At 35.8% G+C, this 25,518-nt stretch overlaps 3 protein-coding genes across 6 annotated transcripts; all 3 read right to left on the reverse strand.

The window, feature by feature from the left end:
* Window positions 1-479: 479 nt before the first annotated feature.
* Window positions 480-8,488, reverse strand: LOC132293238 (transcription repressor OFP15-like). 2 transcript variants are annotated; one of them, XM_059790618.1, is made up of 4 exons: window positions 8,393-8,488; window positions 8,165-8,301; window positions 7,379-7,842; window positions 480-6,190 (listed from the first exon to the last, which is right to left on the reverse strand). In XM_059790618.1, the coding sequence occupies exon 4, from the start codon at window positions 1,245-1,247 to the stop codon at window positions 564-566; it is 684 nt and encodes a 227-aa protein (XP_059646601.1). In that variant the 5' UTR covers window positions 1,248-6,190; window positions 7,379-7,842; window positions 8,165-8,301; window positions 8,393-8,488; the 3' UTR covers window positions 480-563. The 2 variants fall into 2 exon arrangements, with proteins under 2 accessions (XP_059646601.1, XP_059646600.1); XM_059790617.1 differs by having other exon boundaries at window positions 480-7,842.
* A 1,469-nt stretch (window positions 8,489-9,957) lies between these two features.
* On the reverse strand, window positions 9,958-11,284 carry LOC132293239 (probable CCR4-associated factor 1 homolog 11). The gene has a single exon (XM_059790619.1). The coding sequence runs from the start codon at window positions 10,880-10,882 to the stop codon at window positions 10,025-10,027; it is 858 nt and encodes a 285-aa protein (XP_059646602.1). The 5' UTR covers window positions 10,883-11,284; the 3' UTR covers window positions 9,958-10,024.
* Window positions 11,285-12,736: 1,452 nt separating this feature from the next.
* LOC132293240 (ubiquitin-conjugating enzyme E2 variant 1D) lies at window positions 12,737-18,853 on the reverse strand. Of its 3 annotated transcripts, none has more exons than XM_059790620.1 (4): window positions 18,668-18,853; window positions 15,335-15,474; window positions 13,937-14,062; window positions 12,737-13,104 (listed from the first exon to the last, which is right to left on the reverse strand). In XM_059790620.1, exons 1-4 carry the CDS (start codon window positions 18,699-18,701, stop codon window positions 12,964-12,966), a joined length of 441 nt encoding a protein of 146 aa, XP_059646603.1. In that variant the 5' UTR covers window positions 18,702-18,853; the 3' UTR covers window positions 12,737-12,963. The 3 variants fall into 3 exon arrangements, with proteins under 3 accessions (XP_059646603.1, XP_059646605.1, XP_059646604.1); XM_059790622.1 differs by having other exon boundaries at window positions 15,335-15,570; XM_059790621.1 differs by having other exon boundaries at window positions 18,649-18,853.
* Window positions 18,854-25,518: the final 6,665 nt, after the last annotated feature.

Below are 25,518 nucleotides of genomic sequence, written 5' to 3' on the forward strand. Positions count from 1 at the left end.
AATTGCCGTTGAAGCAAACTTTTTCCAACTTCATCACCCAAACCATGAACCATATTGTAATAATCTTCATGTTTCCAAATCTGTTTTTTACTAGGATGATGACAACATTCCAAGGCAAATAATATCTCTGTATACTTTTTTTTTAGGTAAAAATCTCTTTATACTTCTCTTTGTAAGCTTGCACTATTGTTTTCTAAAAATATGAAATGACAAAATCATCTTTCAAATTAGACACTCGCACTCTCTAATTATCTCTCAAACTACTCTCTCACTCCACTTTCGAGGATAGTAATGTCATTTTCTACTAGTAAGTAATACGCCAATTACCACAACCCTTTTCCCAATGGGTAAAACAAGTAAACTAACTCCCACATGTCCTTAATTACATATTTAATTTCTTCAAACACATGAACAAACACCTGCAATTTTTTCCACACTTAATGCTCAAACAACACACACACACACAAACACACAGAGGCTAATTAATGTGGAAGTTTCACTATATAATTTTTTTTTTTCAAACTACAAACTGATATACATAATTCTATTAGTAATGAATCAAATCAAACATCTGAAGAAGATGATGATGATGATGATGATGAAGCATTGTCAACTGTTTTTTCAATCTCATCCTCTGCTTCTACTAATGAAGATAAACAAGGACTAGTAGAAGAAGAAAAAGAGAAAGGAGAAGTAGTACAAGTAGAAGTAGAACGATCATCATAAGTAAGAGTAGCCTCAGAAGCAGAAGCAGCAGCAAAAGCAAGACCGAGCAACAAATCAACGAACGCAACCACAATATAGTCATGATTGCTCTTCCCATTCACCCTCAAATACCAGCTCAAAAGCTCTTCAAGACACTCCCAATCCTTCAACCCGTGAGCCTCCACCATCTCCTCCATTGACCTCTTGAAGTCCACATAAGGGTCATCGGAATCCATGGCCATTATCTCAGTAGTCTCCTTGTATGGAAACTCATCCGTACTCTTCACCACTTCTAGTATTGAACTCGTCTCCACCGGCTCGAAGAACAGCCTCTCTGACCACAACCCGCGAATCACCGTCTCTATCGACTCCCCTCCTCCGCTGTCTTCTACTACTACTGTTTCCGCTGCTGCCACTTCGTTTACAGTCATCAACTCGTCGTTGCCCCCTCGAAATGAGAGGGTTTTGGGGCTTCCACAGGATGGCCATGGCCATGAGGAGGTAATTGTTTCTGTGTTCTTGAAGGGAAAAGGGAGCTTCATTCTTCTTGATTTCTAGAGGGCTTGAAAGAGAAAAGAGTTTGATGTTACTAGGCAGTAGTATTTTTTGTTTTTTGTGTTTTGATAGCGAGAGTGAGTTCTTATTTTGGCATTAATGGAGAGTCGGAGAGGTTGAAGAGTAGTAGCTTTTGAAAGGAATGGTGAGGGATGGAAGTAGGATCAAGAATAAGGGGACTGGTGAGATATCTTTCTCATATGTCAATTTATTTCAAGCTATAGAAATAAATGCTGTTCAGTAGAGTAGAGGCCATTCAATATATATATATAGTAGTAGTATTTATTGTTAAAGAAGAGTTTTATTTATTTTTTAATTCAGTTCCTTCTTTTAAGTTCTCAGGTTGCAGTAATAAACAATTCAACCTAATGTGATTTCAACAAAATTTGAATATTTAGCATTTTTTGCGTTTTCCCCCCCACATTTCTACTATTTGTAATTGTTCCCAAAATTCTATAGATTCTTTTAAAAAGTCATTCCTCCTCACAATTGATATTTACAACTACTTGGGCACATTTGGGCCTGAATATTAGTATTTTCTTATACAAAATGGATAGATATCAGTAGACCTATCCGTTTACTATTCAAATTCAATAATTCATTAGTTAAATAATTAGATCAAAATTTAATAATCAGTTAATTAAATAAATTGAATATAAATTATAATCCGATTAAGGGTGGTTGGTTGAGCACGAATTTATTGTTCTCTGTACTTCTATGGTCTGACTGGAGGGGGTGTTTGAGAAGTCTGAGAGATGGGGTTTGCCTTTCAGGATCCAACATAATATATTATATAATACGTTAAACATTTATAATCTAATGTTATGACATATAATATTTATATATTATCAAAATATTCTTATCATCGTTCTCTCTTCTTCCCACTAACTATTTTTACTTACTCCGAAAAATGTTTATTCTTTAACAAAGAGTAAAAGATTTAATTTTCTTTTTCTTTTTCTTTTTCTTCCATTTTTTATTTATCTTTGGCTTTCTATCATTTTTATTCTAATCATTGTTTACCATTCTCTTTTGACACTAGCTTCTGTTAAACACATACACCAATAAATAAATAAAAAACACTATTATTGAATAGATCCGTTTAATAACAAATCAAATATAAATTCATTAACAAAATATCCATTTAGTTATCGAAATGGATCAAGGAATGGCCTTATTGGTGATCCGATCCAAATCGGATCCTTTTACAGGTGCACAACAGTGAGGCTTTTAAATGCATCCCTTACCCTTTGCTATTGTATAGGTTGGTTTTATGAAAAGAAATGACAAGAGTTTTACTTGTTTGAATAACTAAAGAGAACAAAGAAAAGAAAAGATGGTGCTAGTCCTTCAAAATAAAAAATTACTACCTAATAATCTATTTTTCACCCCATTACATCTGGGTAAATGTAAATATATTTAAAATATATGTAATAGTGTTAACAACTCTATGACAACAAAAATTACATAAGAGGATAAAGAGAACAAAGGAATTTCACCTTTTTTAAGAAATAAAGGTAACAAAAATCTGTAAGGGTAACCACAAAAATTTTTATCTTGTCCTCCTAAGTTCTTTCCCACGAGGAATGATGACAAATCCATTATTCAGAGTCAAGTTATACCTTCTCATTTTTTTAAAACAAACAAAACGTAAGTTAAGAGGCACAAATATGAAAAACGGGTATAACAACAAAAGAAAAAACAATAAAACAAATCTTATAAAAAATTAAAACACAACTACAATATGGATGTGTCAAAAATAAATAATTTTTTTTTATCATTTTATTTACATTATCATGAATAAAATCACTAATTTAGAACTTAGACTTAGATGAGTGTCGTTTTTATTTTCTGGAACTTTATATTATTATTCTAATTAACGCATAGGAATCTCATTTTTTCAAGAAAACTAATAATTAAAAAATAACTATTTTGTGTCCTACAGGTTTACTTACGGGATCCAACCACGAAAAAATATATTCAAATTTCAGAACATTTCTAAATATGCGGGCACATGTCATTCATGTCTCACGTGACATCATCACAGCATTTCAGAAGATGCTCATGCTCCTTAGAACATAATTTATTTATTCTTATCATCCATTCTCTCCGATTTTCTCAAGCCAAACGTCCGTAGGCATTGAGCAGTCCCACATTGCAAGTGGGAAATTGTCCTAACCCTGATAATAACTTCTCATTACCAATGTAATAGTGACTTCTATGGACCCCAATGAACAATGACAAAAAACCTACCAACAGTGTTTCAACAATCCAGTAAACTAAAGCTATAATCAGAATCAACAATAACAGAGCATGTAAAACATATATATAATCATGCATAAAGCACGTGCTTACTCTTAGAGTTTTTATGTAAACTAGAATCATCATACAAACTATTAAACATAGTTTCCATAACTACTTCATAAATTATTAATATTCTATCATAATGGCTTCTTCATGATACTTCAATTTTTGTTATGCTTCAAGGTTTTAGATATCGTATACAGATGCAACTCATGTTTTCTCTGGAAGCACCGAAAACGACATCATGAAATTAAAATTAAAGGAAATTTAGTTCAAACTTGATGAATCTATAGTCTTTTTAGTATATATGTTGCCCAAAACAATATCATAACACAATATTAAAGGAAAACGTCATGTGACATCGTAGTACAAACTAAGATTATAAAATCAATTTGTATATTATCAAATAACCAAGCATGAATAACTGAGGAACGACAAATATAAGAGTAAATAAGAAATTAGTTATGATATGCTGGGGAAATAAGCATCAAGAAAAATGGGCGGGGAAGTAAATGCTATTCAGAATATCAGTTGAGCCCATTGAATGTTTACTGACTAGACTGTTACATTTTTCAAAAGTATTGAGTTTCCTTTTAAAGTGTTTCCAACGTTCACAGGCTGATACAGTGATACATCCTCATGGAACAAATTTGAACTCAATTTACCTTTGAATTTTGGCTCCATGTATGTTCATTTATAATTTCTATGCATTGCCTAAAAATATAGTAAAATAAAATAAAACTTGGGTTCCTTCCCTTTTTTTTTATTTTTTATTTTTTATTTTTTTGGTTTTAGGGTTTAAAGATTTTAGGGTGAAATGAGAATGCTACGTTGGATGATAGGACTAACTAGACAAGAAGAGATTTATAATAAATGTGTGAGGGAAACATTAGGTATAGCACCTATGAATAAAACTAGAGAAAGTAGACTTAGGTGGTACGATCATGTTCATTGCAGGCACGATAATACACCGGTTAGAAGAAGAAGTGTAGTATGCCTAGAAGGTAAATGACAGAGAGGCTGGCCAAAATTTACAATGGAGGAAGTAATTAAAAATGATTTTAAAAATTAAATCTAAGATACATGATATGTAATAGAAAAGAATGGAAAAAGAGAATTCATAAGACCGACTCCATCCATGTAAGATAAAGGCAATGATGATAATGATGTATGCGTGTGTGTGACAACTTCCCTATGGGAAATTCCTACAAAGCAGTACATAGTATTAATATTTTGCAAAAAGTCTTGTACAAATTATTATTTCTTTATCAGCAGTCACTGTCTATTAATCAAACTACAGTAATTTGAATTATAACTAGCTAGACAGGTCTCTAGGTCGCCTGAAAGAGTAATTGCTCCTGACAATGGATTGGTTTACATTAACTAGATCGACTAACTAAAGGGAAGGGGAAGATGGCAAATGAAAAAAACAAAAAGAAAACGAAAACAAAAAAGAAAGCAAATGAAATTGACAATCATGTGACAGCATTAAAGATGGAACTTTCTGCTCACGTGCATACATATGCATTCCAAGTAAAAGATAAAGACTGTGTGTGTGTAGAGATAGAAAGAGATCATAGACTCGTATTTAATATTTATTGTGCTTCAGTCTCATGGATTGGTCTGATTTCAAATACCTGACTAGGCAAGAAAAAGAACTCAGGAAGTCAAATAGTGAGTATGCCAAATTGCCAATGCGGCAATGCCTCACTTTGTATTCTTATATTTAATGGGATGTTTGGTATGTTCTATAACTCCAATATCACATCTCTGGGTACAAATTTATCTTCAAATAACCAGACATGGCTTCATATTTAAGTCAATCCTAGGGTTACAATTCATGGATCAGGCTGACCATGGTGTCACCATCCTACTGTGGACCCACAATGCCGGTAGATGAACATGATCCTAGGCACACAGCATGTGGTTTTTGGACCAATACCACTCTAGTCTACATTATACTTAAATGAAGGGACCATGTAACAGTTGACAATTATGGGTCCGCTGGTGCTCTGTGTGTGTGTGTTTGTACCGATTTTCAATTTTTGAAGTTCATTTCTTAGAGTTGCTGAAATGAAATTCTAGGCAATTGAAAAACCAAGGATGGCACACCGAGATTTGGGGTTATGTTCAACTAACCAATACAGGGGGACACCATATCCTATTCACAGAATATATATATATATACATAGGGTAAAAAGAAGAAAAGTGGTGATTTTAGTGCTATGCCAGTAAATTAGACTCCATGACATCCTAGTTTATTTATTTATTATTATATCAATAAAATTGTCATTGTTTATTATTATTCTCAAAACTGTCACTGCAAATAAATAAGGTGATAGTAATATTGAGAAAGCAAAAAAGAAAATCTTACACCATGTTACATACAGAGAGACATGTGGCACTTACTCTTCGATCTTTTTCAATAAATTGATATCGTTGCTGCTACTTTATGCAACGGATGCCACCATATCACAGTTATCACTTGCAACTTACAGGAAGCAGCCTCAAGCTCTCATTGACCTGACAATTCATACAACTCCAGAAAAGCAGTAAATAATAATAGATGTAATTTATTCCCAGCTGACTTGCTTGATCGGCCAAATCAAACGCCCGGTTAGGAGTGCTGAGCATAAAATGGACAAATGAAAAAATAATATCATATATGTCAGCAACCATTTTTTTTTTGGTAAGTAAGATTGATTTCATTGAAACTAAAACTTTTCAAAGTTACAACAAAACATGAGATAGTATCCCCCGAAGAATAACAACACAAGCAACCCCACCACTACAACTAAACAGAGACTCCTCCAAACAAAAATAAATAAAGAGGAAACAAACAGCCCTAGCTTAAAAAAGGACAGAAAAACCTCTGAAGGAGGAAAAAAAGGGTAAACTGGAATAAAAAGCAAAGTCTCAATAACCCCAGGCAGACACACCGATCAACATAGAAGTGAGAATATATCCAGCCATCACAAACAGTAAAGGTTAATCAAATTATGTTTTAACAAATTTACATGCTACCATACAAAGACTAGTAGTTGTGAGAGAAACGCGATATAATTTTTCCAGATGATCACATGGTGCATGTGTATGTGTAGACTGCATGTGCGAGGTGCTGGACTATGGCATACTGTAAGAGCCTTCTACCATACCATCCACGGGACCACGACCCAAAAAAAAAAAAGATATAATAGAATATTTTCACACAAAAAGATAGTGGGGGTAAATCCATATTCAACTAAAAGTGTAAACAAATAGAAATTGCTTTTCTACAAGAGTAAAGACTCTTACATTGCACCTGAAAAATAAGCTAAAGAAAAAGAAGATGATATAACCATCATTCCATAGAATGATGAGAAAGATGGGCAGGATGGAAACTAGTCTATACATTGTCTAAAGAAAAATAATATAGAATCCGACTCGACTTTATAACATTGTTCTTATCCAAAATAAGATATTACCTTTACAATAGAATCATTTTCTCATGTTTGACAGGCTAAATGCTTACCATCAGACCAAAGCAAAAATAGTACCATTATTAAACAACAATTCCACTATTGTAGAACCAATTTGAGTTTTTCCAGTTCAACTTCAATTTTAGTTTATCTAGTAAATATTACTGGATTAGACTTCTGTAGGTAGATTGGTTCTCGTTAAACTCCAAATCTAACTAAACACCTACTTAATAATATTTTTCTATATTCTGATGTATTCCAAATTAAAAAAAATTAAATTAGTTTCTATTCTAGCTATTAACACATCAAATATTTTGGTCAAAAAAATCTATGCAGCTCTAGGTTCTGTAATGTACCTCAGCATACTAGCTTCCTCTGCTTCCACAATGTACATCTTTCAAACTCTGTGAGCAACACCTAGAATGTCATGATTTAAACTGCTTCTCCACATAATCCCGTCTATTGGCGCTGCCTTTGTTATAGTCCCTTTTTGGTTTCACTTGACTCCCCAAGTTCAGCCCATTCAATATAGTTGCTTTTTAAGGCACACCTCCCTCCTCAGCATGACCCACTGCAGGACTGGTTCTGCAAAACCCACCTTCCCTTTTTTCTTTATAGTCCTTATCCACTCCACTCCAATCACTGTTTTGACCAATCAGTCCAAGCATCCCTTCAGGGATTGGACCCAGCTTTACCCCCTGGCCTCCAAAGTCCCTTTCCCTCACAGGCCCTCCTGACCAAACCCTATTGTAGTTAGCCCCAGCCAAGCACAGTTGGTGAACTGGCGTTATGGATTAAACCCATCTTCCGAAGTAAACATCTGTCATTAGTTTAGCAGAGCTTCAGCAAAATTTGATCAATTATTTATTGCCCACCATACAATTTACATAAAGGAAATGTGATCCATGAACAATGAGGTTGGCTACAACCTACCATATGTTTTATAATGCGAGAGAACAATGGGGTTTGGCACTTGGCAACATCCCCCAAGAGGTAGAACAATTGGACAAAGAGATACACTTTTTGAAAGCAGACATTTTATATTTGACTCCCCTCCCATTGGGACAAGTCTCATGGGGTTTCCCTGACCTACCGTTGCATGGCTCAAGGCTTGACATATGTGTGCAGGGAATTAGTCATACCTGAAAGGGCACATAGCCATAGTATGGAGAACGCATGGTCACTTCACGTTTCACCCATAAGCAAAGTGTTCACCCTGCAAGTATCCCCTTCTCCCTCGGAGTGAATTCTATCTTGTTAACAAACTATTCTTGTTGATCTGCTCCATAAAAACAAAAGTACAATAATATTAGGGAGGAAAAATAATAATAATAATAAAGATACTGATATAATAAAGTTAAGTGCCAAACCTGTTCCAAGACCAAACTTGTATTGTGGATGCAAAATTTAACCATCCATCTAATGAAGCAATCCACCTGCTGCTAACCTGAAAAGGCAATTTAACTGTAGGAACTATGTTTTAATTTCTAAAATTCCAGAATATATATATTCATTTTCTTCCTGATATAATATCGTTTCATATAAAAGCCCAGAAACAATCCTATTTTGCCTTGTTCACAAGAAGAAGAAGAAGAAGAAGAAGAAAATACCTCTACTTTAGTGAACTCCCACAAACATTCGAACCCTTCGAAGAAGAATATTGAACACAAACAAAGAATAAGCACATTCAATAAAAGAAGAAAAAAACATAGGTCTTAAATTTTCCATTAATTCTAAGAAGAAAAGGAAAATATTTTGTATTTTATATATATATATATATATATATATATATTATTTACACAATGCCAAAACATAGGCAAAGTAATTAAAATAATCCAATATCTCATACATCACAAGACCATTGATTTGTTTTCTTTCATCTGAAACCATTGATTTACTTTCTTTCATCCAACTTTTGGAAATTTATGAATTTTCAAGGATTTGAAATGTCAAGCACCAGATTTTGATTGATAACAATGCTGACTTATTAAATAGCAAAGCCAGGCTTCAGAGATTCTGTATTAATATGTTATGAAAACACTTTTGTTTTGGCTAACATATAGATGAATAAAAGGATCTAACCATTCCAAAAAGTGCACAGTATATATATATATATATGACAGGTCTAATACGTTCAGGTAACACACTTTGTAAGGAAGTGCCATAACACACTTTGTAAGGAAGTGCTAATCTTGCTCATAATATTTTTAGCATGAAGAACAATTATTATTTTATCCTTATGTATTATTAGATATATCTCGTCGTATCCTCTCCATATCCACATCATGTTCCTAAGAATTTGTCATAACTAAAACAGCAGATCACTATACTGTGTTCATATAATGAAATATATGTATCCTATATCCGTGTCCATATTCATAGATTCACTAAAGCGCAAAGTAGTAACTAAAACAACTGAGTCCAAACAACGACTAATTTAGTCGATTTTGTGCGCAAAGAGTTTGTTCGACCTTGAGAAAAAATCATTAAAGAAGAAAACTGAATATAAAGATTTATGAACATGATCACAAGCACATAATGAGTCAATCCATTGATTTTTCTCACTCTCCATTGTTAAAAGGCACTACCTTGGCTCATTTGCTTAATAAATGAACTCGAACCAATCTCTTTATTCATTTGTAGTCCTCTATGAATGTTGTTTTTAGCCACTCCTCTATCTTAACATCTCCATCTCATAACTACATAATTTTTTTTAACAGAAATTATAGTTGGCATTGTGTAACATAAAATTTTCCTACAGTATCATCCCTATTCTCTAACACACCCAATAGTTGGCATTACTTGGTATTTTAAGGCAACCTTCAAAAATCAAATACCAAGTAATGAACCCAAGGCCAGTTTTGCAATCACAAATATGATTTGAGCAGCAATAATTGGGTCTTAATTCAGAAGAGAGCATAACTAAGAAATTCAATTAAATAGAATATGAACTAATATTGATATTAAGTTAAAAGATTGTACAATTTTACTGGAATAAAAAACTACATGTCATGGAAATTCAAAAGAACCTCTAAACCATACAAGACGCCGGCGTACTTCTCAGGGACATCTTTGTAGAAGTAAACCTCTATTATTTTCTTAAACGCAAGCCATGTCAATAAGCTATCTGAACCGGCCTGATGGCACTTCCCAACCGCCCGGTCTACATCAAGAGTCCTAGCAATCTTGTCCAGCCCACCAAAGAGGCTCTCACAATACCTCATTAGATGTTTCACATCATAAAACCTTGACCCAAAGAACACATTGAGCAGGCTCAGAAACTCCGGTAACTCATCCGGCAAAGACCTCCCAGTCAGTGCCTTCACGAGATACCCGAAATCGTACGCACTGTGAAACGTCACCCAAGTCACCGATTCATTGCACACGAGCCCCGACGACATCATCAATTCGGCAAATTTCACTGCATCGATCCCTAACTCTCGGTTCTTGTCGAAATCGATCCCCTGTTGCCTCAGTAACTCGATCGAGTCGGAATCGTGAAAGTCACTAGAGACATCGAAGTCTCTGAAGTTGAATTCCCAAATATAACGATTGTCAGTCCCGAGATCGGGGAGATTACCATCTGCGTCGGTCAGAGTGAGACCGACCTGAATTAGATTCAACAGATCAACGTTCGCTTTGAGTATGAAGTAATGGGCGGTAGGGTTCCGGTGCCGGAAGTATTCGATTCTGGAGGAGGGACGGACGACGACACCGGGGAACTCGGTGTCCATGGAGACGAAGGGGTACCGATCGATCATCTTTCGGATCAATCCAAACTCGAAATCGAGATTGTTCGACCAAACTGAGCGTACTTCGATCGACCTCGCGATCGATGGTGTTGAGTCCTCTGTAAACATGAAACCAGATCTGGAGAGAGAGATAGAAGATGGAGAGATGTGAGAGATCGCCTTTGCCGAATGAAAAAGAATAAAAGAATTAGGGTTTCGTTAAATATATATATATATATCTTAGAGAGGAAGACATGGGGAAAGTATTGCAGGCGGTCGGGTTTTAACTTATAAGCGGCGGCAATCCTGCAAGAGGTGGAGACTGGGCTGGGAGATTTGAGTTGCCCACGGTTTCTGGTTTAAGGACGGAAATACCCCTGTATTTAACTTAATGCTTTGGTGTCTCAGTCTTAATTTTAATTAATTTTTTATTTTATTTTATTTTTTTGGCAATATATATATATATATATGAGATAAGTTTTTTGCGATATATATATAATTTATGAAAGGGTTTTTTTTTTTAGCAAGTTTTTGTACTTATTTTGGCTTGTGAGTCATTTTCATAATTTATATAGTAAAGGTTTTGTTTTGAAGAATTTCTAATCCTTAAATGGATTGGATAAGACAAAATTGATCTTATCTACTTTAAGTATTAAAATTTCTTAGATGAATTGGATAAGACAAAATTAATCTAATTTTTTGAGTTAGGATTATGGGTCACCGTATTTCATTCTTCTTTTTCTGACCCCCTAACACAAATTAGCGCACACTCATTTTTGTAGCAGCACATTGACTGGCATCCAACGTGGAAACCGTGTGCTAAGCTATAAGCTATAAGCTAAAAGCTTATATAATTTGAATTGATGAATGAATGGGCTGCATTTTAAGTTTTTGGTGGGTAGTGGCGAAGACGTGAGGAATCAGAATAGATAGATGCAATGCAACATCACTCAATATCAGATAAATATGCACGAGCTTGAGCTGTTGCTGATTTTATGTTTCAGAACCAACCAACATCTGACGCAACTTGCTGGTCCACCACTACCATATATATCATATTCATATTCAGTGGATTCATAACCCCCTTTCAACAACACCATGCATTCATATCCATATAAATCCAGTATGAGCTGTTGCTGATTCTACACGCACACACATCCGACCTTATAGAAAAATATCACAAATTCAGGTAACTTAAATAAAAATAGGATTGATTGTTAAGACGAGGTGAAACAATTGAACTTTTAACTTACTGCAATGCACCTATAAACACAATAAAACATTCAAACTGACAAACATTATTTCAACTTGAAAAAATGGTTCAATGTCTGAAGCTTGTTTAGGGTAAAAAATTCATATTCTCATATCCATGGTAACTGGTGTACAACATCCATCTTGCTCCTGTTTTATATTCCGATAACAAATCAAAACCACCATCGGGTTAAGCTATCAAAACAGTTTCATGTAAATATGATCACTCTTTTTGCAACCCCATTGTTCTGCTTCCCTTTTATTCCTATTGTTTTCTTAGTTTCTTCATGTTCATGCCTAATCCCCCTCTCTTCTTCTTTTTTCCCATCCACCCCTGTGGGTCGTACATCTTTTACAAAAATAGTACAACGCCATAACTTGCTCTAAAGCATATGGCAATCTCCAACTGAAAGACAGTTTGGAGGCTGTGTAAATAATGTCAGGTTAAAAAGGTTAAACACACCAAATACACCACTTTCTGACATTTTCAATCACCTGAAAATTACATTGATTAATAACCTTGTTAAGTTGCCATCACAACCATTTAAAAAACACAAGAACCACACAGCAATGTGTCAACCTCAATCATCTTATCTCTCTCCCCATCGCTCTAATGCATTTTTATTCATAGATCACAATGGCCCCAACTTCTTTCAACTTGGGAAGTAAGAAACTAGCCAAAGAAGAGAAACAAGGACCAAAAAACATTATGTAAAATGTTTATATTCAATATTTGACACACAAGAAATTCCATTAATCAAACAGCATCCCAGCAACACAGTTCAACAAAATAAGACAGCAGAACAAAGATAGGCCATGAAGAGGAAATAGGAGAAATATTGTTGAGGCATTACCCTGTACAACTTCAACAGGATTGACCGTTCAATGCTGAATTACAAACTATATACTGCATATGGAGATATGCAATATGGTCCATTCAATCTTATATAATCCATCGACTAGAAATAGGTACCTTCAGGAGGCTGGACCAGCTTGCGATTATGTGGGGCTGCCATCTCCTTTTTCAGCTGTGTCAGTATATCTTCCATGGTGTATTCACGCTGCCAATTTGCTAGAATTCCAAACTTCTTCGGCTCCACCTGAACCAATTGGTTGACATGATACCTGTCATTTTTTTCATATAATATAACAATAAAACAACAAAAAAAAAAAGGGGGGGGCTAGACTTCCTACCACCAATCATCTCCATCGTCGTGATAATGAATAATGAATAACAAAATTTTGTGATCCCTTTATCCCCAGTTTTAATATTTATGTTCTCCTACTGGGTAAAATTTCATCTATATCCCATTAGAAAAAAAGGCTGCTCCATTAAATAAATAAAAATAATTTCTTGTTTTTGGAACACAACTTGCATTGAATTGGAAATGAAAAACCAACATTTGAACCAATTCTGGTCTGCAGGGACAAATAATAACAAGTGTCATAGGTCAACGGAATTTTACAACATGAGTATTAAAATAATGGAGGTTACTGGGACAGACAGATACAGACAAAACATAGAAACAACAGGAAGAAACAAAAAACAATAGTTCCAATAAAACTTTTTTGCCAATGACTCACATAGTTGCAATAATATTAATACCAATGATAGCAACAACTACTACTAGTACAATACTTCAAATACCATTATAATTATTATTAACAAGTACATAATATGAACTGGAATATAACATTATCGTACTGCTAGGACAGTGATGGCATGACGCTGGGAACAGCAGGACTGATAATCTCGGTCACTTGATTCCCTTTCCAGGGAACAGAAGAAAAATATAGCACAACAACAATACAAATTGAAACAGAAGGCCCCATCATTTTTCATCCTTTGAAAGTCTGAAAGCATAGACAATACAACTAAGCAACAACTGTGCCACGAAAACAATTTAAAATTTTAAATGATTATATTCGTACCACTCCGGTTTCATGGTTCACGCAAGTCATGTTAACCCGCGAATGGAAACGAACACTCGGTGGCTTCTCAGGGTAATCTTTGTCACAGAATAACTTCAACTGATAAATGCGTCCTTCATGTACAGACTGAAGCCAAAAAAAAATATGTTATTGCACTATTAAGATATGAATACCAGTAAATAGTCGGATTCACATTCGATATAACATCTTTCAGTTGAACCTACAGTTGTCGGCTCATAGCACATCTTAGAATGAACAAAATTTTCCTTTGGATTTGGAAAAAGTATTACTCTTAGGCTCCGTTTGTTTGGATGTAAAATATATTTCAGAAAATATTTTTTTATTTTCTGGTGTTTGGTTGTCGTAAAATGTTTACGAATAAAAAATATATCAAAACCTAACAAAAATAACTTACCCATAAATTTTCAGTAAGTTATTTTACATGTACTGCACGATGGACTTGACCTCAATCTCGACCTACACCTTTGCCTCACACCGAAAAAGCAAAAATAAAGAAAACATTTTACCTGAAAAAGAAAAATCTTTTCCGAGAAAAATATTTTATGTCGAAACAAACGGAGCCTTAATGCTTCTCAATCCCAATTGACAGCACCAAGTCAAACAAAAAAAGACTCAGAGAGATGCTAAGGGCTTGCTTGGGTTTTTATGTTGTTCTCAATGAACTAGGAAAACAGAAAAGAGTTCAATCATTCATTTAGATGACAGTTTTTTGAAAAATGTTCTCTGAAAACTAAGGCAAAAAGGCATGAATTTGAAGAACCAACTTTTGTAGTTCCCGAACATTGCTTTCTGTTTACAAAGTTCTTTAAAAATGTTATAGAGAACTGACCAAAACAGGTGCAAAGCCAAATTAAAAAACATGTGAGCCTGCATGATTAACATTTTAAGTTAAATGTATTCTATGAAATCAGCTAACTACTTGCCTAAAGAAGTTCCATGTTAGAGGCAGTTTTCAACCTTCACAAGCACTCTTGAAAAGCAATGCAGTTGCAACAAAAAAAAGAGGCACAAGCTTAAGAAGTATGGCTCCACATCGTACATAACCCAGTCAACCACACCAAATTAATTGAATTTCCGCCAATTATCATATTTTTGAAAAAGAAATATTTCTCTGATGTAATCAGGCAAGTGTGATTCCCTTATTGAACTTTTGCCATGATAAATGAAGAGGAGGGGGGAAGAGCCTCGAAGACAAAAGATTAAAACCAGAACGAAAATTTAGTGATTCAAAATGTAAAGTTTCTAGTTTCAAGAAAATGGTAAATGGAAATCACAAAAATACAGGACATTAGCACATTAAATAAAGCACTGATTAGAAATGCGACAGTTCCAAAGCAAATATGAAATGGAGTTACAAAGACACGAAAGAACACTTACGTTATGAGGACCAATAATGGTGCCTGTCCAAGACCGCATGTAAATGTCATCTCCGTCATCCATTCCATAGCTGACAGTGCCATCCCCAATACCCTTTTCTCCACGTTCAAGTTCCTCGAGCAGTCTGAAATTTCGAGGGACTGCAAGAAACTAAAAGACTTGAGAAGCCCAAATCTTCCAATCTTTTGATAGAAAAAGTCCAACAAAGTGCCTTCAACATAACAAAGGCTTCCAAACTGCAATGCAGTCATTGATCACTCTCCCATTAAGAAGAAGAAAAAAAAGGAAAATTATGATTTGAAATTTTGAAATGGATACTCTACAATACTAATAAGTTTGGAAACTGATTGAACTGCATTGTCACAACTGTTGTCTGAGGCGTTTCGAATAAAAGAACACTCCGTTTATTTGTTATTTATTTTAGAAAAATTTTATATTTGTTATATTATAATTAATTGTTTGTTGGTTGCTGGATCCTCATAACCCTTTTGTAACATCTTCTAAACCTCCTCACTCTCATAATTTTACAGTTGCTGATTTGATTTGATAACCACTACACAACAGCATCTCCTTTCACTAACCAGCCCAGGAATATTATAGGGTTCTATGTTTAGCCTTTGGTTCGAAATATCGGCCACAAAGGGACAACTCGTCTAAGTCAAAAAAGACTCAGCTAGAGTCAAATCATTGTGAACAAAAATCACAAGGGACTCCACTGAGACTTGGAGCAACTCATGGCGACTCAGCCAAGACTCGGAGGGACTCAACCTCCCAAGACAACATTGTAGCCGCCAAGTGAGCCTTTTTAAGCTGGCAGACTCAATCCTTTCATTTTTTTTTTTTCTCATTCTCTCTTTCTTTAACTCTCACCTCTAAATTGATTTAATCCTAAATTTTTGTATCAAACCCCAAAAAAGAAATACGATCTCAGCTTAAATTTTGGATCAAACCATTCCAATCTTTCAACCAGCCAGTGAATTTCTATTTAAATATATAAATATACACATAATTAAAAACACATTATTCAAGTAGAAGTATAAATTACTAAGCTTTTAATATAGATAGTGACTCAAATTTCATGTATAGGCCATTACTTTTATTAAATTAATCTTTTAAAAAAATGAACAAAAATCGATAGAATTCATTAAAATAACATATTTATTGGATTCTGTAGTAAAAATTTGTGTATCAAGGTGTTTTGGACATTATGTGTGAGTTTGACCGCGACAACCAATTCAATTACAATACACCCCAATCGATCTTTTGTCCATTACATTGTGTCTGTGCCCAAGTCCGCATCTTTGAACCACGCATCCAGTACATCATGCTTTCTTCAGTAAATGGGCAGCAAGAACCTCTTCACCGGCTTCCTACATTAGCATGGCAGCAAAAAAGGCACTCCAATGCCCACTAATAGTCAGATTTGAGGCTTTTTGCCAAATAATGCACCTGTACTACATCCCACTGCAGTTACCATCTGATACTTACCTTTATTCGTTTACCTCAAAGTTGGAATTCTTTACGCAAGCCTAATTCCACCTTAAGAACCTATCTTCAGGGATCACACACACGTTTAATCTCAATAAAAGCTTTCCAGCATTTTGTTGTTTTAAGCTTTTGACTGTTTGATGGACTTCAGATGTATACTCGGTAGTTTTTCGGCACTGAGAATTACACCATCTCCGTATCCATGCACATTAGCACAGGATATACAAAATGACATAGAACAGAAACTTAATTTTGAAAAATAAAAACTGAAAAAAGTACAAATGTAATAACAAGCATAAGACATACGCCAATTCAGACAATAATTTTAACAAGCATAAGGGCAAGTTGGGCAACTCAACGACACCAACAAACACAAGATGTTGCATCATAAACCACTCATTCTAAAACAATCGATGTTGCACCATAAACCACTCATTCTAAAATAATCCTCCATCTAATAATAAAGGTTTTAAGTACACGGGAAATCAATATATTGCATTTTTAAGTGTTATAAGAAACAGCACTGAACCAGTGATAAAGCTGTTATCAGCCACACCCCTATTTCCTTGGAGCCCTTATTACAAATCCATTTATCTTTCATCTCTAAATCTAAGTGCCTATAAAACCAAGCGGTCTAAATTTAATATGATAAATTCTTGGATAAGCAAATTCACTCAATAGGATCTTGATAATCTTCCCAAATCACGCAGTAACTAGGCATATATAAAAAAATAAAAATAAAAATAAAAATAAACGTAAAATAAAAATAACAAAATAACAAAAAACAAAACAAAAAAACAAAACAAAAGCCTCCCAAACCCCAAGTTCAATACCTCTTGTGAAGGATGGCAAGTTTCAGCAGAAAATATATGCAGTACAACCTAAAAAAAAGTGTACCCAAAGATTGGACAAGAAGAAAAAGTGGCAGACAATAGACATGGAGTAACTCACACTAGCAAGATTGCAGCATAGCAATACAAACAACAATAGAGTTAACTCACACTAGCAAGGTTGTGCAAGACAGTACAAACAACATGTGTTAGGCTTTAAGAGCTGAAATCATGAATCGTTCATTTCAAGCTAACCAATTTATACATGCCTAACCCTTACTCTACACCAAGTTAAAGATAATTGCCACGAACAATAAAATTGAGACAAGTACAGGGTATCTCAAAAAAATTAAAAGTCTGCTTGGTTTGTCACTCGGAAAATGATTCTCAATAACTCCGAAAACATAATTTTGTTTTCAGAGAAACTGTCTTTTATACTTCTCTGAAAACAAAATTTTGTTTCAACTATAGTTCTCTGAAAACAGACCTTTACAGACCATTTTTTATCAGTGTTTTCAGAAAACAATTCCAATAAAATGTCAACCAAACAGATTTGTGTACACTTTTCGGACTTTCAGTTCTCATAGAACCAAAAATTGTTCCAATAAAACTTTTTTGAACCAAGCAGACCCTAAAGTTTTATGATACCCAAAATAAGATAAAATAAAAATAAAGAAGCAACTGAAAACAAGAACAGCGACAAACGATTGACCCGGAAACAGATTGCCCTATAATTGATAATTAAACAAGAATCCACGATAAATATATCATAATTCTTTAGAAAGAACCCATCTAATCCCATCAGACAATGAAATAATTGTAAAAATGCCCATAAAACACTTACCATCCGTAAGTCAATTACATCGATCACACATAAAAACAACAATTCTATGCAGAGCAGAAAGAAAAATAATGAATCTGACAAACCCATTAGCAGAATTTGTAAAGAAATAATATAAAACATAGGATCAAAGAACAAAATTGAAGAAAACCAACTTGTTGCTCGAAGACTCACCCACGACACTCGATCCTCCTGAGCCAAGCGTCATGGGTGACTGTACAACTTTGGCTCTGTTGGTTGTCTATAGATCGATCTGATCGTAGCTAACAGATATTTTAGAGAGAGAGAGAGAGAGAGAGAGAGAGAGAGAGAGAGGGATTCTGAGGCGACGGGTCCAAAAGCAAGAAATCGAATAAAGAGGAAAAACTATGAATGGAGATGAGGGCTCGGAAAAAGAGGCTAAAAAGAAGGGCAAGGTTGGAATAAAGTGGACTCGTTTATGCCGCTCTTATGGTTTCAATTGTATCAGGCCCACTGAACTTCTTGTTGGGCCTTGGCCCAAATGCCCAAAATAGTTTGGGGCATTACTGGAACAATAAATATTGACTGGGCTTCTGTTTAGTTCTGAGGTGCCCATGCAAGATTTTAAAGCTTATTGTAAAAATCTTTTGTGTTGCCCTCTCCCTCCAAAAGAATGTTACTGCGTGGAAATCTATTTTTTAAGGGCAAATTATATGATCTTTCTTGAGGTTTGATCTAATTGCAAAGATCTTTTTTTTTTTTTTTTTTTGCAAAGATCTCCCTTTTGACATATTTGCAGATTTTTAGATGAATTTACTCAATTACCTTATTATTATATTATTAATTATGACACCTTTTTTTTTCTCTTCCACCAATCCTATTTTCTCCCTCCTCTATCCATTCCTTCTCTTCCTCCTCTTACTGCCCCAACCACGGCCCCTCCTCCCACCACTACTTCCACCAAACCACCCCCAAAAATTACCACCGCCCACCTTACCTTCAAATCACCACCACCACTCAACCTCCTACCACCACTACGTTTCCATCTCAAACTGAACCACGGGCCAGCAAAATTCTAGTCACCGACGAGGCCAGAATGTCACTGTCAGAGACAAAACAGGAGCAACTCCATTAAAGACCCAAAACTGAGGAGCTCCATTGAAGACACAAAACCAGTGAGCTTCAGAGACGAACCAACAGTGAGCTCCATTAAAGGTTGTAGGTGTTGAATACATCTCACTTCATATGGCCCACATTTCTTGGTCAAACGGTCAATAGACTATGCCACGTCATCAAAAATGACCCACAAATTTTGGTCAAATGGTCAACAAGCGATGCCACATCAGAAACAATGGCCCACAAGTTAAATGGTCAAACGGTTTAAGTTACGTAACACTTACCACGTCAGTATACCTCGAATATAAAATCGAAGACTTGAAGACCTGAGTTAGGAGCAGGACTCAGGATTACTTGGGATCCGAGGAGGTTCTTGGTTTGGTGGATGAAGTTCAGGGCTCGTCGAGTCGACCCTCGACCTAACTTATAGAGAGAGAGATACCATTTTGACTCCCATACATTTTACACCTATCTTAATTAACATTATTTTATAATGTTAATGGGCCTCACATGTGATGTCATATGACATCACCCAACCTCTCACTTGGCCTATATAAAGAGGTGATCCAAGGCCAAGTGGAAGGCAGAGCAAAAAAGGAGGAAGAAATAACCTTTCATGGTTTTTCTCCATACATCTTCACCGAGGGAGTCAATGGTGTACTAATACACTACCATCTTCACCCTCTCTCTTCAGTTTACCTGTGTTTCCACCTCTCTCAGTCCACCTCGGATTCTATTATGTTGTTTGGATCACTCAAATTTATGTGTGATATCACCATTTATATGTATTTTATTATGTTACGAAAATGAACCCCCACAATTTGGAGACTCCACTGGGGATATCAACACAAAGTCGATGGACTCAGGCGACCATCCTTCTACAATACACCTCCAAAGCTTGAGGTTTACTACCTTATTTTGCTGAGCTCGTTCTATACTTTAATCCTCTTCATTTCTTTACATTTTCGTACTGTCAGCTGCTTTAATTATTACACCTGCTTGTTAATCACTTGCGATGATCTTCTGTTCTTCATATCTTGCGCATATATATAATATATACACAAATATATATATATACCTTCTTCTTTTTATGACCTACGATCAGGTTAATTCAAAGACTGGTTAAAGTATCCTAGATTATTTTGACCAGCGCTCCATGAAAATTTAAGAGAATTCATGTTCTATGACATCTCCCTATTGTTGATTATACAACTGCAAGCAATATCACCCACTGTTATAAAGACTACATACACCTTATTACAAGCTTATACAGTGTTATACATATGTAGATATATATATACATGACATTTGTATTTACCTCGCATCTGGTCCTTTTATTTCCATAAATGAAGCATTGTGATAATGATAGTAAAAGTGACCTTTAGCATACAATTTGGCAAAAGATCTGTTGCTTTATGCCTAAGATATATATATATATATTTAATGATCCCATCAAAGAAGCATTATCTCTTTTCTCGATAGTTTCCCTCTACCTATTTATCAAGTCTACTTTCTCGATAGTCTCCGAATTTATCTTCGAAAGATATGCGAGATGCAATAATTCACAGGAGTGGGGTCAATTTGCCTTTCATATCCATGTCAAACGTTTTTTTCGTTTCACTATTTTAGCCTACATTCATTTAGACAATAGGTCCAACTCTACACACTGCCATGAGTTGGCCTGCTACACAATCTTCAAAAATTTATTTGGCCGACACAGATGGTATTATATATTTGGCTCCAGATCTTTTTTTCTTTTTTTTCACACGCATACACACACACACACACATATATCTGCATCTCCGACAAAATAATGATAACTTCTCGCAATAAATTACATGTCGTATGGCATGCTCAATAAGATTTTTTGGCAAAAATCTTTTACCAACCTTGAGTCCCAAAACTTTATTGTATAGTATACTTATTTCACCTAGGGGACTGCATCACGCAAACACGAGATTTGCTATAAGATTTGTGCACTCCATTATATGGTGCGTAACCTTCACACGCCATAAAAACTGTCACATATTTTTTATGTCTACGGAGTTTATATCTTTTTCAAAGGATTAAACATCTCCCCATATAAAATCATACCAATCTAGTGTTATATATAACGTAGTGTTTTTCTCGACCGCTACCCACCTGACACACTTATACGCGTAGCCGTTACCAAGTTGCTTTTACAACTGGCTTCCTAGTTAGGTATATTCAATCAAGGTCGTATCAACTCACACGTTTTTTTTTTTAGAGCTCCATATAACTCCCTACCAAATTTTAATATTGAGCTATCAGTAAATCTTGACATTCACGTATTATTAAGAAGATGTATGAATATGTTCTGTCGCATGTACAATAAACACACTACTTGATATGTATACATCGACCACATATGTATACATTGACATGTCAAACCCGTTGATGAGCCAGTCTCCCTCCCTCCTTGCCAACGCCATCGATTACTTGTCAAGGGTCTCCTTTTTTTTAGAGTGGGTTGTGGATTTCTTAAAAGATTGCCAATTTCAACCACATCGACATAGCCCGTCGATTTTAGACCGTGTCAATAACCTCAATCCTATCGATTTCAAACAATCGTTTTTATCCACAAGGCTTGTCGATCTCCAGCGGCAGCCGTCGATTTTGTGCCCCAAGCCTTGTCGACAAAGCCCTTCGATTTCAAACTACCATCCTCGTCAATTTCATGCAGCCTTTTTTCGATTTCAACATCATGAAACCCATCGATTCCACACAGTCGAGTTCATGCAGTTTTTTTTTTTTTTTGCCGGCCCCCGTCGATTTTTTGCAAACTGTCCACGATAGGGCTTGTTGATTACATTCGACCATTCTTGTCGAAGAGCCCGCCGCGGAACCTGTTTGGATTCACGACTCCACCCGTAGATCTCCGCAATGACTCATCGATTTTGGGCTACATCGTGCAAACTGGAAGTAATTGATTAAGCCATTGACAAGAGTTCTATGGAAACTTCTTCACGATGCCGCCAGTTGATTTCATACACCCAGTTTTTCCCACGCGGCCGGTCAATTTCATTCAACTTCTAGGATTTACAATTTGGTGATATGCAGACCCAGTTCATTCTTGTGTTGCTGCCTCTTGCCTAACAGTTGGAGGGAATTGTTTATTTCCTTGCTAGTTGCACTCTAGTAGTAAGGGGCAAGTCTATCGATAAGCCATCTAATATTCTCGACCTAGCTCGCACTCTCTCATAATATAATTACATCTCGCAACATTCGACTCCCGTGAGGGGCATCCATCATTCACGAGTGAGGTTTGTCATTTCTGGGTTGGGTATCCGATAAGAGGTCGCACCCAATACCTTAACTCGACTTGACCAGCTCCGAGTCCAGAATCTACCGAACAACTCGCTCGGGTTACCATCGATGATGAGGCCTTTGCTTTTTGCTACCACCTTATCAATGACCTGAAGTGTCGACGGAACGCTCAAAGCAATAAACTTTCGAGCTTCAACCTTCACCTCTATTCTCTCGTTAAATTGAACATCGAAGAACAACTCCTTCCCACTACCTCTCCCCTTGAGATATTCATATAGAACAATCCTAACTACAAATAAATAGAATATTTATTTATCGACACATTGAGATAGCCACACACCTACCACACATCTAACTTGGTAGCTCGATTTTATACCAAGACTTCATATCGATTTCACCGCGACTTTATATCGATTTCATACCGCAGCTTCATATCGATTTCATACCGCGACTTCATGCAACTCGTCCCATTGATTTATGCAACTTGTCCCGTCGATTCCCACACACCATTACTCGATTTGATGCAAAATCGTTGATTTTGTCCGAAGCCCATCGCTTTCGTTACACCCGTTTAATCGACGACCAGGCTCGTCAATTTCGCCCACGCCTGTTGGATAACTGAACACAAGGACGGGGCTGGACGAATACAAGTTTCACTGATCGCCATCGCCGTCAGCCTATCGTTGATGAGCTCGTCGATCGCCGTCGCAACCAACTGGTATCATGTCGATGTTTAACCCTTCAATTTTTTGAGGTACTAGACCTTGTCGATGCCCCTTTTGTTGATTTAATGCAACTGTCAACGACCACGCTCGATTTTGTGTCAATGAAGCCCATTGATTTTGCGCACTTAATGATAGCCTGGTAGACCAACCAACCCATGCTTCGGCAACAACCTGCCGATTTCACGCATCCATTCTCGTCTACAAAGTTTGTCGATTTCAGACCACCGGCTTAGTCGGTGATCCTAATCGTGTAGCTGCCCCCTTCGATGCTGGGTTACCCAACCTTTTCGATGACCCATCAATGTTTGGTGTCACTCGTTGATTTCTTACAAATTGTTTTCCATCAACAGATCCTTCGATTTTGATTTCAACAGATTTTCTGAAAGAAAAAAAAATAAAAAAAATAAAAAATAAAATAAAAAATAAAAAATAAAAAATCTTGTATTGGCACCTATTACTGCTTACTGCTACCTACACAACTATTCATACTATAAGCTATAGCTACTTTTCGTACTGACTTGCTAGCTACCTCCATCCGTATATATAACACTGTTCATAGCCTTATGTGAGCGAGATATATATATTTTATTATTATTATTATTACTTTATTGAATGGTTCTTTCAATTTCTATGACTTTTCACTGCTCACATTGTTAAAACCAACAACTGACCTTGCTAGAGGGGAATAATATATTTAATTTTTTGTCGAGAAGGGCACTTTCCAACTCTCGATATTTCACTTTGAATTATCAAAACGTATATGTGTTACATACCCTCGAAATTACACAAAGTCAACCTTGTAGCTAATCACTCAAAATGAATTTTTTATCAACTTACTTATCTGCTCAAAGTCAGCTGCAGTGTTTCTCGTTGACGCGAGTCTTTGAGGGGCACTATCATACTAACTTATACGGCTAAATACCTCCTCATGTATGTGACTTTCAAAAAATTATTACTAGCTTGTTCAGAAAATAATTTTATTCCTGGTATGAGACAGCTGTCACACAAGCATGCACTTTCTAGCATCAGCTCATGCTCGATTCGTTAGGTCCTCGATGCACCTATGCTTCTCGACCTCACAACTCACGCGTAACGAAACCTTTTTGAAAATTTGAGTCATTACTAAATGAAGCTTCTCGAGTCTTCTAGATTGACCACATGTCTACTCTAGATTGACCCTCTGTCCTACCTGCAGCTAGCTATCGCATGCAAAGATTAAATAATTACAAAAATTAGAGAGTAAAGATAGGATTCTTGACCATAAAAAATTGCACCCATGAGCTAAACATTTCTTTTCATCTCAAAAGCTTAGTGAGAAAAGATAAGATTGAATTTTACAGCATTATCTCATGACAAATCACTTACCCATGTATACATATACATTCACACATATATGTGTGTTGATGGCCCATACATATCTGGTACAATCAATACTTTATCTTCTTTATATGTTACTATTCTTGTATGCTATGAATAATTATTCAATACTTGAATGGCTAGTGCTGGTTACCACAAATTTATAAGTTCGTATCCTCATGCTTCGTGCTTTATGCCCAGCTACACAATCCAAAAAGCACCTATGCAATGGAATAGCGGCCGCTTGGATCACCCTCAAACTCTCGCACCACTCACTCATCACAATATTAAGTCGCACTCCACCAGTGCCTATCATTTCTATTGGAGTGTCTCGTGCCTTTTACTTGGGTCGCGCACACCATTGCAATCGCGCTATAAAATTTTGTCCATGTAAATCCGTGTCACCTCTTTAGTATCAGATGTCTTCCACACATTCATCAACGACATAACTTCATTTATGCATGTAGACATAAAGACAGTACCATTTGATATTAAAAATAAATATCCATACAAAAGCTTACACTAACATGTGACCATAAGTTTAAGTCGACTTTTATTAATTGGACTTGACTTTGTTGC

This window comes from Cornus florida, unplaced genomic scaffold (genome assembly GCF_030987335.1).
Source record: "Cornus florida cultivar Cherokee Brave unplaced genomic scaffold, ASM3098733v1 CherokeeBrave_3.0.0_Hap2_Chr02, whole genome shotgun sequence".
Lineage (NCBI taxonomy): Eukaryota > Viridiplantae > Streptophyta > Magnoliopsida > Cornales > Cornaceae > Cornus > Cornus florida.